Source organism: Lithobates pipiens, unplaced genomic scaffold, assembly GCF_037356315.1.
Source record: "Lithobates pipiens isolate NorthernLeopardFrog02 unplaced genomic scaffold, aLitPip1_a1.2 Scaffold_35, whole genome shotgun sequence".
In the NCBI taxonomy this organism is placed as follows: Eukaryota; Metazoa; Chordata; class Amphibia; order Anura; family Ranidae; genus Lithobates; species Lithobates pipiens.
In genome coordinates this window covers 18,352,200-18,364,936 of record NW_027507811.1, presented here as the reverse complement: position 1 = coordinate 18,364,936, position 12,737 = coordinate 18,352,200, and the positions used below count along the sequence as shown (strand labels likewise).

The following is a 12,737-nucleotide window of genomic DNA, read 5'->3' as shown; positions in this document are numbered from 1 at the left end:
GTGGGGGGAGATCTGTCGGAGAATGTAGTGTGGATGTTGGAGGAGAGCTGTCGGAGAATGTAGTGTGGATGGTGGTGGAGATCTGTCGGAGAATGTAGTGTGGATGGTGGGAGGAGATCTGTCGGAGAATGTAGTGTGGATGGTGGAGGAGATCTGTCGGAGAATGTAGTGTGGATGGTGGGAGGAGATCTGTCGGAGAATGTAGTGTGGATGGTGGGGGGAGATCTGTCGGAGAATGTAGTGTGGATGGTGGGGGGAGATCTGTCGGAGAATGTAGAGTGGATGGCGGGAGGAGAGCTGTCAGAGAATGTAGTGTGGATGGTGGGAGGAGATCTGTCGGAGAATGTAGTGTGGATGGTGGGAGGAGATCTGTCGGAGAATGTAGTGTGTATTTGGTTTTACAGACACATAAACACACAATGCAAGGGAGGAAAAACACAAGTAACCAATTAGCATACTTACTTTTCCTGTGCTTTTACCTGAAATATTTTAAGATGGTCATCGGATCTGGTGATTCTTATTTTTTAATCATTGTAGTGTTATCTTATAATAATCACATAGTGAAAATAGATGGGACTCCCCCTTTAATGGCATTACTGACAAGGTGGAGATCTTTTCCAATTATATTGAGTGGAACACAGAGACAAGAAAAATGTGAGTGTACAGACACAGGAAGTGATACCACAACTGGGGAGGAAGTGATGTCATGGGCAGACAGGAAGTGATACACAGACAGGAAGTGAGCCTAGGAAGGAAGTGATGTAGGGGCTAGAAAGGAAGTTCCAGGTGAGAAGTGAGTTGAGAGGTAGTAAAGACGTTAGAGTGGGCTAGCAGAGGAGGTAATAAGATATTATTTTATATTTACACCCTATACACACATATATACTGTATATTATATATTATAATCAATACAGAAATATTACCTATATACTGTATAGAACCATATATTAAACTATATGGGAGTATGATGTCTCCATTATTAAATCTTCTTACTAACCTATTAATAATGTTAAATTAAATATAAAATATTAAAATAACTTTTGAAAAACACTTGTGAACCTGACAAAGGTGATCACGTGACTCGCCATCTTTTTTTTACACAGGTTAATATAGGTGTTAGGAGGGAGTAGGGAGGATTTTTAAGACTAGTTAGGCTTTATCTGGAATCCTACTTTAAATTTCACCCTGGAGATCACCTACCTGCTATCCAGGGAGGTGAGGAGGATTCTGGGAGGTCACATGACATCACTCTTATCTCTATTAATAAAACACAGACCTGACCGGAGAGGTGAGGAGGATTCTGGGAGGTCACATGACATCACTCTTATCTCTATTAATAAAACACAGACCTGACCAGAGAGGTGAGGAGGATTCTGGGAGATCACATGACATCACTCTTATCTCTATTAATAAAACACAGACCTGAGGTGAGGAGGATTCTGGGATGTCTTTAGTGATTATTTCCTTTTTTACTCAGGATTACAAAGTAGTGAAGAACATTTCTGGTAAGCCTTTAACACCCAGCAGCTGTCTTCGTGGGGCATCACCCATCACAGTGCCTCCACCTCACTGCCTGAAGCCTGAGAGCAAAGAAAAGAAGATTCTAGAAGTAATTAAGAAGATCACTGAGCTGCTGACAGGAGAGGTGAGCGGTGCTGGGAATTCTAGGACATTATCCAGTAACAGACAAGGGATGTGTCTGGATGGTGACTGTATCATTGTGTGTGTCAGGTTCCTATAAGGTGTCAGGATGTCACTGTCTATTTCTCCATGGAGGAGTGGGAGTATTTAGAAGGACACAAGGATCTCTACAAGGACGTCATGATGGACAATCAGCCGCCCCTCACATCACCGGGTAAGAGGAGACTTTATTATAAAGCAGAGAGCAGTACGGAGGCTCCACCTAGATCCCCCATCATCTGATAAACACATAGAAACAATGTATTCAGTCAGTGTGTGTGTTTCCTACAGATGGATCCAGTAATGGGAACCCACCAGAGAGATGTCCCCGTCCTCTGTATTCCCGGGATTCCACACAGGAAGGTCACAAATATGTACAACCTTATCAGGTAGGTGGATTGGAGCAACTAGAACTCAAATAGAATTCTATACTTTGAGATGACATTCTTCTATGTCATCGCTTGTTTGCTTTTACAAATCTGTTTTATTACCCTTGGGGTTTAGGGTGAAGAACTGAAAGACATCAAAGTTGAGGTTAAAGTGGAAAAAGAAGAAACATTTGCAGATCAGCAGTCTATGAAGGAGGGAGGTCCTCTGTATTCCCTGCATTCCATACAGGAAGATCACACCATCCCTCGCCATCATCAGGTAGATGGGATTATAAAACTAGAACTCATATGTGTACTAAACCATGAGATGATATTTTTCTGTGTAATCTCTGGCTCCATTTTATAAATGTATTTTATCACCTATGGGGTTTGGGATGTGAAATGTCCCCCTCCTCTGTTTTTCTGGGATGCCATAAAGGTTCACACCATCCATTGCCAGGATCAGGTAGGTGGGACTGGTCATGTAGACTTAAATATGTATGCTAAGCCATAAGAGGATATTCTTCTATATACAGTAGTTCCCTTTTTCCAATATTTTTTTATTGGATTTTTCATCCTTTTTTTTTCCCACAAATAGAGCTTTCTTTTGGTGCTATTTGATCACCTCTGCGGTTTTTATTTTTTGCGCTATAAACAAAAATAGAGTGACAATTTTGAAAAAAATTCAATTTTTTTAACTTTTTGCTATAATAAATATCCCCAAAAAATATATAAAAAAAACGTTTTCTCCTCAGTTTAGGCCGATACGTATTCTTCTACATATTTTTGGTAAAAAAAAATCACAATTAGCGACTATTGATTGGTTTGCGCAAAAGTTATAGCGTTTACAATATAGGGGATAGTTTTATATCATTTTTATTAATATATATTTTTTTTTACTAGTAATGGCGGCGATCAGCGATTTTTATTGTGACTGCGACATTATGGCGGACACATTGGACATTTTTGACACATTTTTGGAACCATTGCCATTTATACAGCAATCAGTGCTATTTAAATGCATTGATTCCTATGTAAATGACACTGGCAGTGTAGGTTTTATGTATGACGTTATGTGTTTTTTTTTTTTATTATTGTAGGGGGGCGTTGCCTGGCATGTGACGTCACCGATCGTCCTTCCTTATAAAAGGGAAGAGACGATCGGTGACAGCCACAGTAGGAAGCACAGGGAGAGGTTTGTTTACACAGACCTCTCCTCGTTCTTTAGCTCTGTGACCCGATCGTGGGACACCAGCGCCGATTGGGTCCGCTGGTCCCGCGGTCACGGAGCTCAGGACCGGTCGGGAGCGTGCCACCGGTGGCGCGCTCCCGGCCCACGTCTGGGCACTTAAAAAGGAACGTACAGGTACGTGCTTGTGCCCAGCCGTGCCATTCTGCCGACGTATATCGGCGTGAGGCGGTCCTTAAGTGGTTAAGTTAATACAATGACAAACAAAAGTCACAGTTGAACTTGGACAATGAATGTTAGGCTTGCAGTACGGATATCGACCACCCCACCCAGACACCTCATCTGGGAACGATCTGTGCCTTGGATAGTTCCTTGTTTAAATGCTTACTTCTACAGCTGAGATTTCTAGTTCCTTTGAGTACCCCACATTTTTCAAGCCCATTTTTATTGTTGTGTTTTTTTTTTTTTAAATAATATACGTTTGTTTCCTCTGTGGGTCTTAAGCCCAGTCACATGTTATTGTGGGTCACCTTGTGTTCCTCCACCGAAAGGTGCATACTGAATGGCGTAGTGCTGTTCTTTGCTCCTCTCCACACCAACATGATAATGTGCAACTAGGGAATAGGTTCCTGGCTTCCTTGGCACACAGGAAATGGGCAGTAGACCTGATTTATCTTTACTTCACCTCAGTAACACCCGCCGGTCTTGTCCCTCCCCCTTATTGTGACTGGACGGTGAAAGGAGAAGCAGCAGACTGATGCCCTTATCTTTGTCCACTCTCTCCTGCTATTGGGATGTCACTTGTTAGAAATGCAGCACAGCTGGTTGGCTCCTTGTTCTGCTTATTCCAGTCTGAGCTCTTATGTACAGATACTGCAAGAGCCTGATACCAGGTCACATTCAGGTACTTACACTGCTTACTACAGATAGGCTGAACACCCCCCTGTTTGGTTCCCACCAGAACTCCCAAACAGAGAAAAAGTTCTGACCCGAACGGGGAATCCTATTAAAGCCGATGGGACCTGAACTTGAAAAATCAAAAGCCCCCATTTTGAAGGCTTATATGCAAACTATTTATTTATTAATGTTATTTATTAAAAAATACTATTTTTAGTGATGTAGTAGGGAATACAGAGATGCTGTCATTTATGTTTTTTATATCTGCCCGGAGTTCAGCTTTAATAGAATTTATCTATTATTTTGGGGTGTAGGGTGAAGAACGGATTAATATAAAAGCTGAGGTTAAAGAGGAAGAAGTAGAGACGTATGTGGGGGGTGATCAGCCGTCCACGGAGGAGGTTGGGATGATTATGAAAAAGGAAGAAGATGAAATTTCCCACTCTATCAACACAAGTAAGTAACCGTCACAGTTTAAAGAAAATGTCAATATAAAATTAAAAATGACAATTAGCAGATCTTCCCATCATCCTGTAGGTAGGTGCAGGTTAAATATGTGTTTGCCTAATAAAGGGTTGTGTGCTGTGGCAAGGGTTAACACTTGGTGCTGTGATGTGTGCCTTCCCCTGCATGTGTCACTTCCTGCTTCTGTGCCTCCACCGCATGTCACTTCCCGCTTCTGTGCCTTCCCCCTCATGTGTCACTTCCTGGTTCTGTGCCTTCCCCCTCATGTGTCAATTCCAGTTTCTATGCCTTCCCCCTCATGTGTCAATTCCCGCTTCTGTGCCTTCCCCCGCATGTGTCACTTCCCGCTTCTGTGCCTTCCCCCGCATGTGTCAATTCCCGCTTCTGTGCCTTCCCCCTCATGTGTCAATTCCCGTTTCTGTGCCTTCCCCCTCATGTGTCAATTCCCGCTTCTGTGCCTTCCCCCTCATGTGTCAATTCCCGCTTCTGTGCCTTCCCCCGCATGTGTCAATTCCCGCTTCTGTGCCTTCCCCCGCATGTGTCACTTCCCGCTTCTGTGCCTTCCCCCGCATGTGTCAATTCCCGCTTCTGTGCCTTCCCCCGCATGTGTGACTTCCCGCTTCTGTGCCTTCCCCCCGCATGTGTCACTTCCCGCTTCTGTGCCTTCCCCCGCATGTGTCAATTCCCGCTTCTGTGCCTTCCCCCGCATGTGTCACTTCCCGCTTCTGTGCCTTCCCCCGCATATGTCAATTCCCGCTTCTGTGCCTTCCCCCGCATGTGTCACTTCCCGCTTCTGTGCCTTCCCCCGCATGTGTCAATTCCCGCTTCTGTGCCTTCCCCCGCATGTGTCAATTCCCGCTTCTGTGCCTTCCCCCGCATGTGTCAATTCCCGCTTCTGTGCCTTCCCCCGCATGTGTCACTTCCCGCTTCTGTGCCTTCCCCCGCATGTGTCACTTCCCGCTTCTGTGCCTTCCCCCGCATGTGTCACTTCCCGCTTCTGTGCCTTCCCCCGCATGTGTCACTTCCCGCTTCTGTGCCTTCCCCCGCATGTGTCACTTCCCGCTTCTGTGCCTTCCCCCGCATGTGTCACTTCCAGCTTCTGTGCCTTCCCCCTCATGTGTCACTTCCCGCTTCTGTGCCTTCCCCGCATGTGTCAATTCCCGCTTCTGTGCCTTCCCCCGCATGTGTCACTTCCCGCTTCTGTGCCTTCCCCCGCATGTGTCACTTCCCGCTTCTGTGCCTTCCCCCCGCATGTGTCAATTCCCGCTTCTGTGCCTTCCCCCGCATGTGTCACTTTCCGCTTCTGTGCCTTCCCCCGCATGTGTCAATTCCCGCTTCTGTGCCTTCCCCCGCATGTGTCACTTTCCGCTTCTGTGCCTTCCCCCTCATGTGTCACTTCCCGCTTCTGTGCCTTCCCCCGCATGTGTCAATTCCCGCTTCTGTGCCTTCCCCCGCATGTGTCACTTCCCGCTTCTGTGCCTTCCCCCGCATGTGTCACTTCCCGCTTCTGTGCCTTCCCCCGCATGTGTTACTTCCCGCTTCTGTGCCTTCCCCCGCATGTGTCACTTCCCGCTTCTGTGCCTTCCCCCGCATGTGTCAATTCCCGCTTCTGTGCCTTCCCCCCGCATGTGTCACTTCCCGCTTCTGTGCCTTCCCCTGCATGTGTCACTTCCCGCTTCTGTGCCTTCCCCTGCATGTGTCACTTCCTGCTTCTGTGCCTTCCCCTGCATGTGTCACTTCCTGCTTCTGTGCCCTCCCCTGCATGTGTCACTTCCTGCTTCTGTGCCTTCCCCTGCATGTGTCACTTCCTGCTTCTGTGCCTTCCCCCGCATGTGTCACTTCCTGCTTCTGTGCCTTCCCCCGCATGTGTCACTTCCTGCTTCTGTGCCTTCCCCCGCATGTGTCACTTCCTGCTTCTGTGCCTTCCCCCGCATGTGTCACTTCCTGCTTCTGTGCCTTTCCCCGCATGTGTCACTTCCTGCTTCTGTGCCTTCCCCCGCATGTGTCACTTCCCGCTTCTGTGCCTTCCCCCCGCATGTGTCACTTCCCGCTTCTGTGCCTTCCCCTGCATGTGTCACTTCCCGCTTCTGTGCCCTCCCCTGCATGTGTCACTTCCTGCTTCTGTGCCTTCCCCCGCATGTGTCACTTCCTGCTTCTGTGCCTTCCCCCGCATGTGTCACTTCCTGCTTCTGTGCCTTCCCCTGCATGTGTCACTTCCTGCTTCTGTGCCTTCCCCTGCATGTGTCACTTCCCGCTTCTGTGCCTTCCCCCGCATGTGTCACTTCCCGCTTCTGTGCCCTCCCCTGCATGTGTCACTTCCTGCTTCTGTGCCTTCCCCCGCATGTGTCACTTCCTGCTTTCCTTCCACAAAGATAAGGTGGTTCTTCGCCTATGTCCGTCGTTCCTTCCTAAGGTAGTCTCTGATTTCCATTTGAATGAAGACATTGCCTTCCCTGTGTCCCGGGCCCAACCATCCTAAAGAATTTGCTTTGCATGCCTTGGATGTGGTTCGGGCGATTTAGGGTGTGTTTGGCAGCCATGGAGTCTTTTCTGGGGTCATATTCATTATTTCTGATCATGGACAGTCCAAGAAAAAGGCTGCCTGCTTCTTCTGCGACCATTTCCAAATGGATCGGACACATGGTGACTGAGGCCTGTTTTATCGGGGGGGGGGTCAGGTTCCTCCTTTCCCTGTAATGGTGCACTCTACACCGTACACACCACCGCAGACTAGGTCCGACTGTCTTCTCGACAGACCTTCGGCGGAGTTCCGATGGACTTCGCGAACGGACGGACTTGGCCACACACACAATCGCACCAAAGTCCGATGGATTCGAACGGTGATGACGTACGACCGGATTAGAATAAGGAAGTTCATAGTCAATAGCTGCCCTGGCGTCGGTTTTCGTCCGTCGGACTAACATACCGACGAACTGATTTTTTTCCGGCCGGACTCGAGTCCGTCGGAAAAATTTGAAACACGTTCTAAATCTGAAGTCCGGCTGTTATTTCGACAGCAAAGGTCCGATGAAGCCCCACACACGCGATCGAATTGTCCGGCAGATTCGTCATCTACTGAGATTTATTCAATTTTTTTATTCTTCTTTCCAACAGATGGATGTGATGTCAGGAATTCCTCGGAGAGACGTCTTCTATTATCTGCTGATTGTAAGTCAGAAGATAATGTCATCACACAGGATCCTCCAGGAGGAAATCCAAATACACAAAATATACATCACAGACCTTCCTGTCCGGAGACATCAATGGATCCCTCTGATCAGGGGGAATCTTCTCATCAATCACATACTATGATTGGAAATATCCATGTAAGATCTCACACTGCAGATCCATCAACAGATCCTTCTAATCCCGAGGAAACTTCCTCACCCCATGAAGGAGATCACCGAGGTGACAATCTATTCCCATGTTCAGAGTGCGGGAAATGTTTCGCTAAGAAAGGAACACTTATTCAGCACCTGAGAGTTCACACGGGTGATCGCCCTTATTCATGTTCAGAGTGCGGGAAATCTTTCACTCAGAAAGGACACCTTATGCAACACCAGAAGTTTCACACGGGGGAACGTCCTTATTCTTGTTCGGAGTGCGGGAAATCTTTCTGTAAGAAAGATCATCTTGTTAGGCACCAGAAAATTCACACGGGTGATCGCCCTTATTCATGTTCAGTGTGCGGGAAATCTTTCACTCATAGAGGAGACCTTGTTACGCATCAGGGCATTCACATGGATGAGCGTCCCTATCCATGTTCAGAGTGCGGGAAATCTTTTATCAAGAAACATATTCTTCTTAAACATCAGAAAATTCACATGGGTGAGCGTCCGTATTCATGTTCAGAGTGCGGGAAATCATTCACGCATAAAGAAGACCTCGTTAAACATCAGAAAATTCACACGGGTGAGCGCCCTTATTTATGTTCAGAGTGTGGGAAATCCTTCACTCATAAAGGACAGCTTGTTAAACATTTCAGAGTACACACGGGGGAACGCCCTTATTCATGTTCAGAGTGCGGGAAATCTTTTTTTGGGAAAGCAGGCCTTGTTTGTCATCAGACAGTTCACACAGGTGAACGTCCTTATTCATGTTCAGAGTGCAGGAAATCTTTCACTCAAAAATCAGACCTTCTTAAACATCAGAGAATTCACATGGGTGAGTGTCCTTATTCATGTTCAGAGTGTGGGAAATCTTTCAAACATAAAGAGAACCTAATCAAACATCATAGAATTCACACAGGTGAGTGTCCTTATTCATGTTCGGAGTGCGGGAAATCTTTCACTCATAAAGGAAACCTTGTGCAACACCAAAAGATTCACATTTACTTAAGGAAAAGAAGAGAGGGGTAGCAGTAGAAATGATGAGGGGGAGGAGGGAGAGAAGGGAGAGAAGATGGGAAAGAGAAAGAGAAAGGGAAAAGAAATAAAGGGGAAGAATAGAGATAATATGTGAAAAGTAAAGGATTAAGTAAAGATAATGATAAAGATCATGTCTATGTTAACAAGAAAAAGATGAATGTGGTAGAAAAATAATTATTGTTAGTGTGGAGAACGCTGGTTGTGGGCGCGGTTCACTTGCTCCTCTTTTGCTCACTAACACCCCCATATTAAACGCCTCTCCTCCAGGTGGAGGAAAAGTCGGAGGCGTTGGGGTTTTTTTTTTTTTTTTTTTTTTTTTTTTTTTTTTTTTTTTTTATTTATTCTTGGGGGACAGCTCCGGATATAGTATCTGTCTCTCATTTATCTGAAAGAAGGGGTAGTTTTGGGGCGTGGATTGGGTTTTATTTTTATATATTTATTTATTTTTCGTCTCCTCTCTTTTTCCCTCCCCCCCCCCCCCCCCCCCCCGAACTGACAATAAAAATGACTAAAATAAGTTTCACATCATACAATGTTAAGGGACTAAACACCCCAGAGAAACGTACACGATTAATAATGGAGTTGAAAAGATTTAAATCTCAAATAGTTTTCTTACAGGAAACTCATTTTAAAAAGGATAGGATCCCTTGGAGTAAAGGTCACTATTTCCCCTGGGTATATCATAGCACCTCACAGAACTCGAAATCCTGTGGGGTATCTATTTTAATAGCAAGACAGACACCATGGAAGGAACAAGGGGTATACATGGATGAGGAAGGTCGCCTCCTGATAGTAAAAGGTACATTGGGCTGCCAAAAAGTGACATTGGTAAATATATATCTGCCAAATGAAAACCAAGTAACCTCTCTAGAAATCTATTTACAGATTATTCAACAACATAAAGAGGGAATACTAGTGTTAGGAGGCGACCTAAATATGGCTTTGGATCCAATAATAGACACATCAAAAGGCTCGTCTCATCTATCTTATGTCAAATTAAGGAAAGTAAAGAGAATGATGCAAGAACTGCAGCTGATCGACAGCTGGAGGGCTGTTCACACACAGAGCAGAGATTATACTTTTTTCTCGGCAAAATATAAATCTTACTCTAGAATTGACTATATTTTAATCTCCCAGAATGTGATTACATCCCTAGTGGAAGCCTCAATTGGCCTATTTACACTATCAGACCACGCCCCGACGAGTTGTGTGATTGAATTAGGGGAAGCTGAACCAAGGGAATGGCAATGGAAGTTAAATGAAACATTACTAAAGGATAGTGAATATAAGGTAAAATTAGAACAAGAACTGGATGTTTTTTTTGCAACAAATAAAGTAGGAGAAACAACACCTTTTTGTATATGGGAAGCACATAAATGTGTCATGAGAGGAATATTTATATCCATGGGAGCACATAGAAAACGCAGAATGAATGAAACGATTGATAACTTGCTTAAAGAGATTAGGGAACTAGAAACAGTACATAAAAAATCACAAGCACAATTAGTAGAACAGAAATTAGAGGGTCTGCGTGAAAAATTAAATCTCCAATTAATAGATAAAGCGAAAGCAAAGCTAACTCGAGGGAAACGGAGATTCTATGAATTTGGGAATAAACCAGGGAGACTGTTGGCAAACGCCCTCAGAGAAAGCACAACTAGGAATTCAATTACACAAATTAAGACACAGAGAGATGAAATGGTTAATACATCGGAGAAAATTGCTCAGGTATTCAAAGAATACTATGAGAAGCTATATCAGTTGGAAAAGAAGTCTACGTTGGCAGAGGAGTTAAAAAAAGGAGAGATCGCTAGAGAATATATTGAAAGGACAGAAATGCCAAAAATAACAGAGGAAATGGCCAGAGAAATAGATGTACCAATCACTCTAGAGGAAGTTGCAAAAGCATTAAAAATATTGAAATTAGGTAAATCACCAGGTCCAGATGGATTTACTTTGTCATATTATAGAATGTTCGCGGAGAAATTGGCTCCGAGATTCGTGGAAGCCTATAATTCAATACGGGAAGGGAAGCAAATTCCAACAGAAACGTTACTGGCGCATATAACAGTAATACCGAAAGAAGGAAAGGATCCCTCTCAGTGTCCCAGCTACCGACCTATTTCGTTGTTGAATGTGGACCTTAAATTGTTCACAAAAATATTAGCCATGAGATTGATAAATTTGATACCGGAACTAATACACCCAGATCAAGTGGGATTCGTCCCAGGGAGAGAAGGAAGAGAAAATACGCAACGAGTGGTGAACACAATTTACCTGGTACAAAAATTGCATAAGTCAATGGTGATAGTATCTGCGGATGCAGAAAAAGCGTTTGATCGGGTGGATTGGATATTCTTAAAAGCAGTACTACAACATATAGGCCTGGGGGAGGGGATGCTGAGATGGATCCTAAACTTATATTCAAAACCAAGTGCTAGGGTGAAAGTGAATGACAGATTATCAGAGCAATTCTCCATTTTAAATGGAACACGCCAGGGATGTCCCCTCTCACCCCTGATATTCATTTTGACAATAGAACCTTTTTTAAGGAAAATACGTGCCAATGTGGATATCAGGGGGGTAAAAATAAAAAATGAGGATCAGAAGTTGGCAGCTTATGCAGATGATTTGATCTTTTTTGTAACGTCCCCAATTACATCTCTCCCATCTTTACTAATGGAGCTACGAGAATATGGGAAAATATCCAACTTTAGAATAAACTATGGAAAATCGGAGGCAATGGGAGTAGAGATGGATTCGCCTCAGTTGCAAGCAGTGTCCACGCAATTTGATTTTAGATGGACGAATTCATATATAAGTTACTTAGGAACAAAAATGTCAAAAAATCTAAATGAACTGTTTGAACTTAACTATATCCCACTGGTAAGACAGATCAAAAGTGATCTTCAAAAATGGGACAAAGAGATTTTTACATGGTTCGGGAGAACCAATATTATTAAGATGAATGTGATGCCCAGACTGTTATACATAATTCAAACTATACCAATTAAGATCCCTTCAAGTTTGTTTAAGGATCTTAGATCAAGATTTATGAAGTTCATCTGGGCTGGAAAACCAGCAAGAGTACGCCGAGATATTTTAGTACTCCCCAAAGGAAAAGGAGGGATAGGACTTCCAGATCCAATAAAATACCAGGAGGCCTCACACTTAACTAGAGTAGTGGAATGGTGTAGGCTTAAAAACGAAAAACCGTGGATACAGACAGAACAAGCAGCGACAGATATCCCATTGGAAGGATTAGTGTGGATTCCAGATACAGAAATACCAATGGGATTGAGAAAACATCCAATACTAGGGGAGACATTACGAATAACTAAAAGAGTATTCAGGAAAACATCTATTTCAAGAATTCCCAGTCCGCTCCTTCCTATCCTTGGTACCCCAGCATTTCTACCGGGAATGACAGATCCAAAGTTTAAAACAATACAAGATAGAGGTATGAGTAGAATTTGTCATTTCTCGGTAGGCAACCGGTTAATGACTAAAAAAGATATTGAAAAAGGAATGACATTAGGATTAGACCCTTTCAGAATGAGGCAATTAGAAGCCTTTATTAGATCTAAATCAAAGGTATACGTAGAAATAAGGGCATTGACTGAGTTTGAAGAGATCTGTTTGAAAGGAGAGAAACTGAGACATCTGATGTCTTATTTTTATAGTATGTTAATAGAACAGGAGACTTCACAAGATTTGCCCTTTTTACAGGCTTGGGAAAGAGATTTAGGGACTACGTTTTCCCCAGAACAA

The 12,737-nt window shown here is 44.1% G+C and overlaps 2 protein-coding genes across 2 annotated transcripts in view; both read left to right on the top strand.

Moving 5' to 3' along the window:
- The window catches only part of LOC143955828 (uncharacterized), a 55,764-nt gene extending 46,527 nt beyond the window's left edge, over window positions 1–9,237 (top strand). Inside the window, exon 2 of the mRNA XM_077465947.1 lies at window positions 7,714–9,237. Coding sequence (XP_077322073.1) covers window positions 7,863–8,957 — 1,095 coding nt within the window. The 5' untranslated portion in view covers window positions 7,714–7,862 and the 3' untranslated portion in view covers window positions 8,958–9,237. The remainder of the gene's footprint in view (window positions 1–7,713) is intronic.
- LOC143955180 (uncharacterized) overlaps window positions 1–12,737 on the top strand; it is a 275,659-nt gene that overhangs the window by 57,752 nt on the left and 205,170 nt on the right. The window contains 1 exon segment of the mRNA XM_077465272.1: window positions 1,732–1,855. Coding sequence (XP_077321398.1) covers window positions 1,771–1,855 — 85 coding nt within the window. The 5' untranslated portion in view covers window positions 1,732–1,770.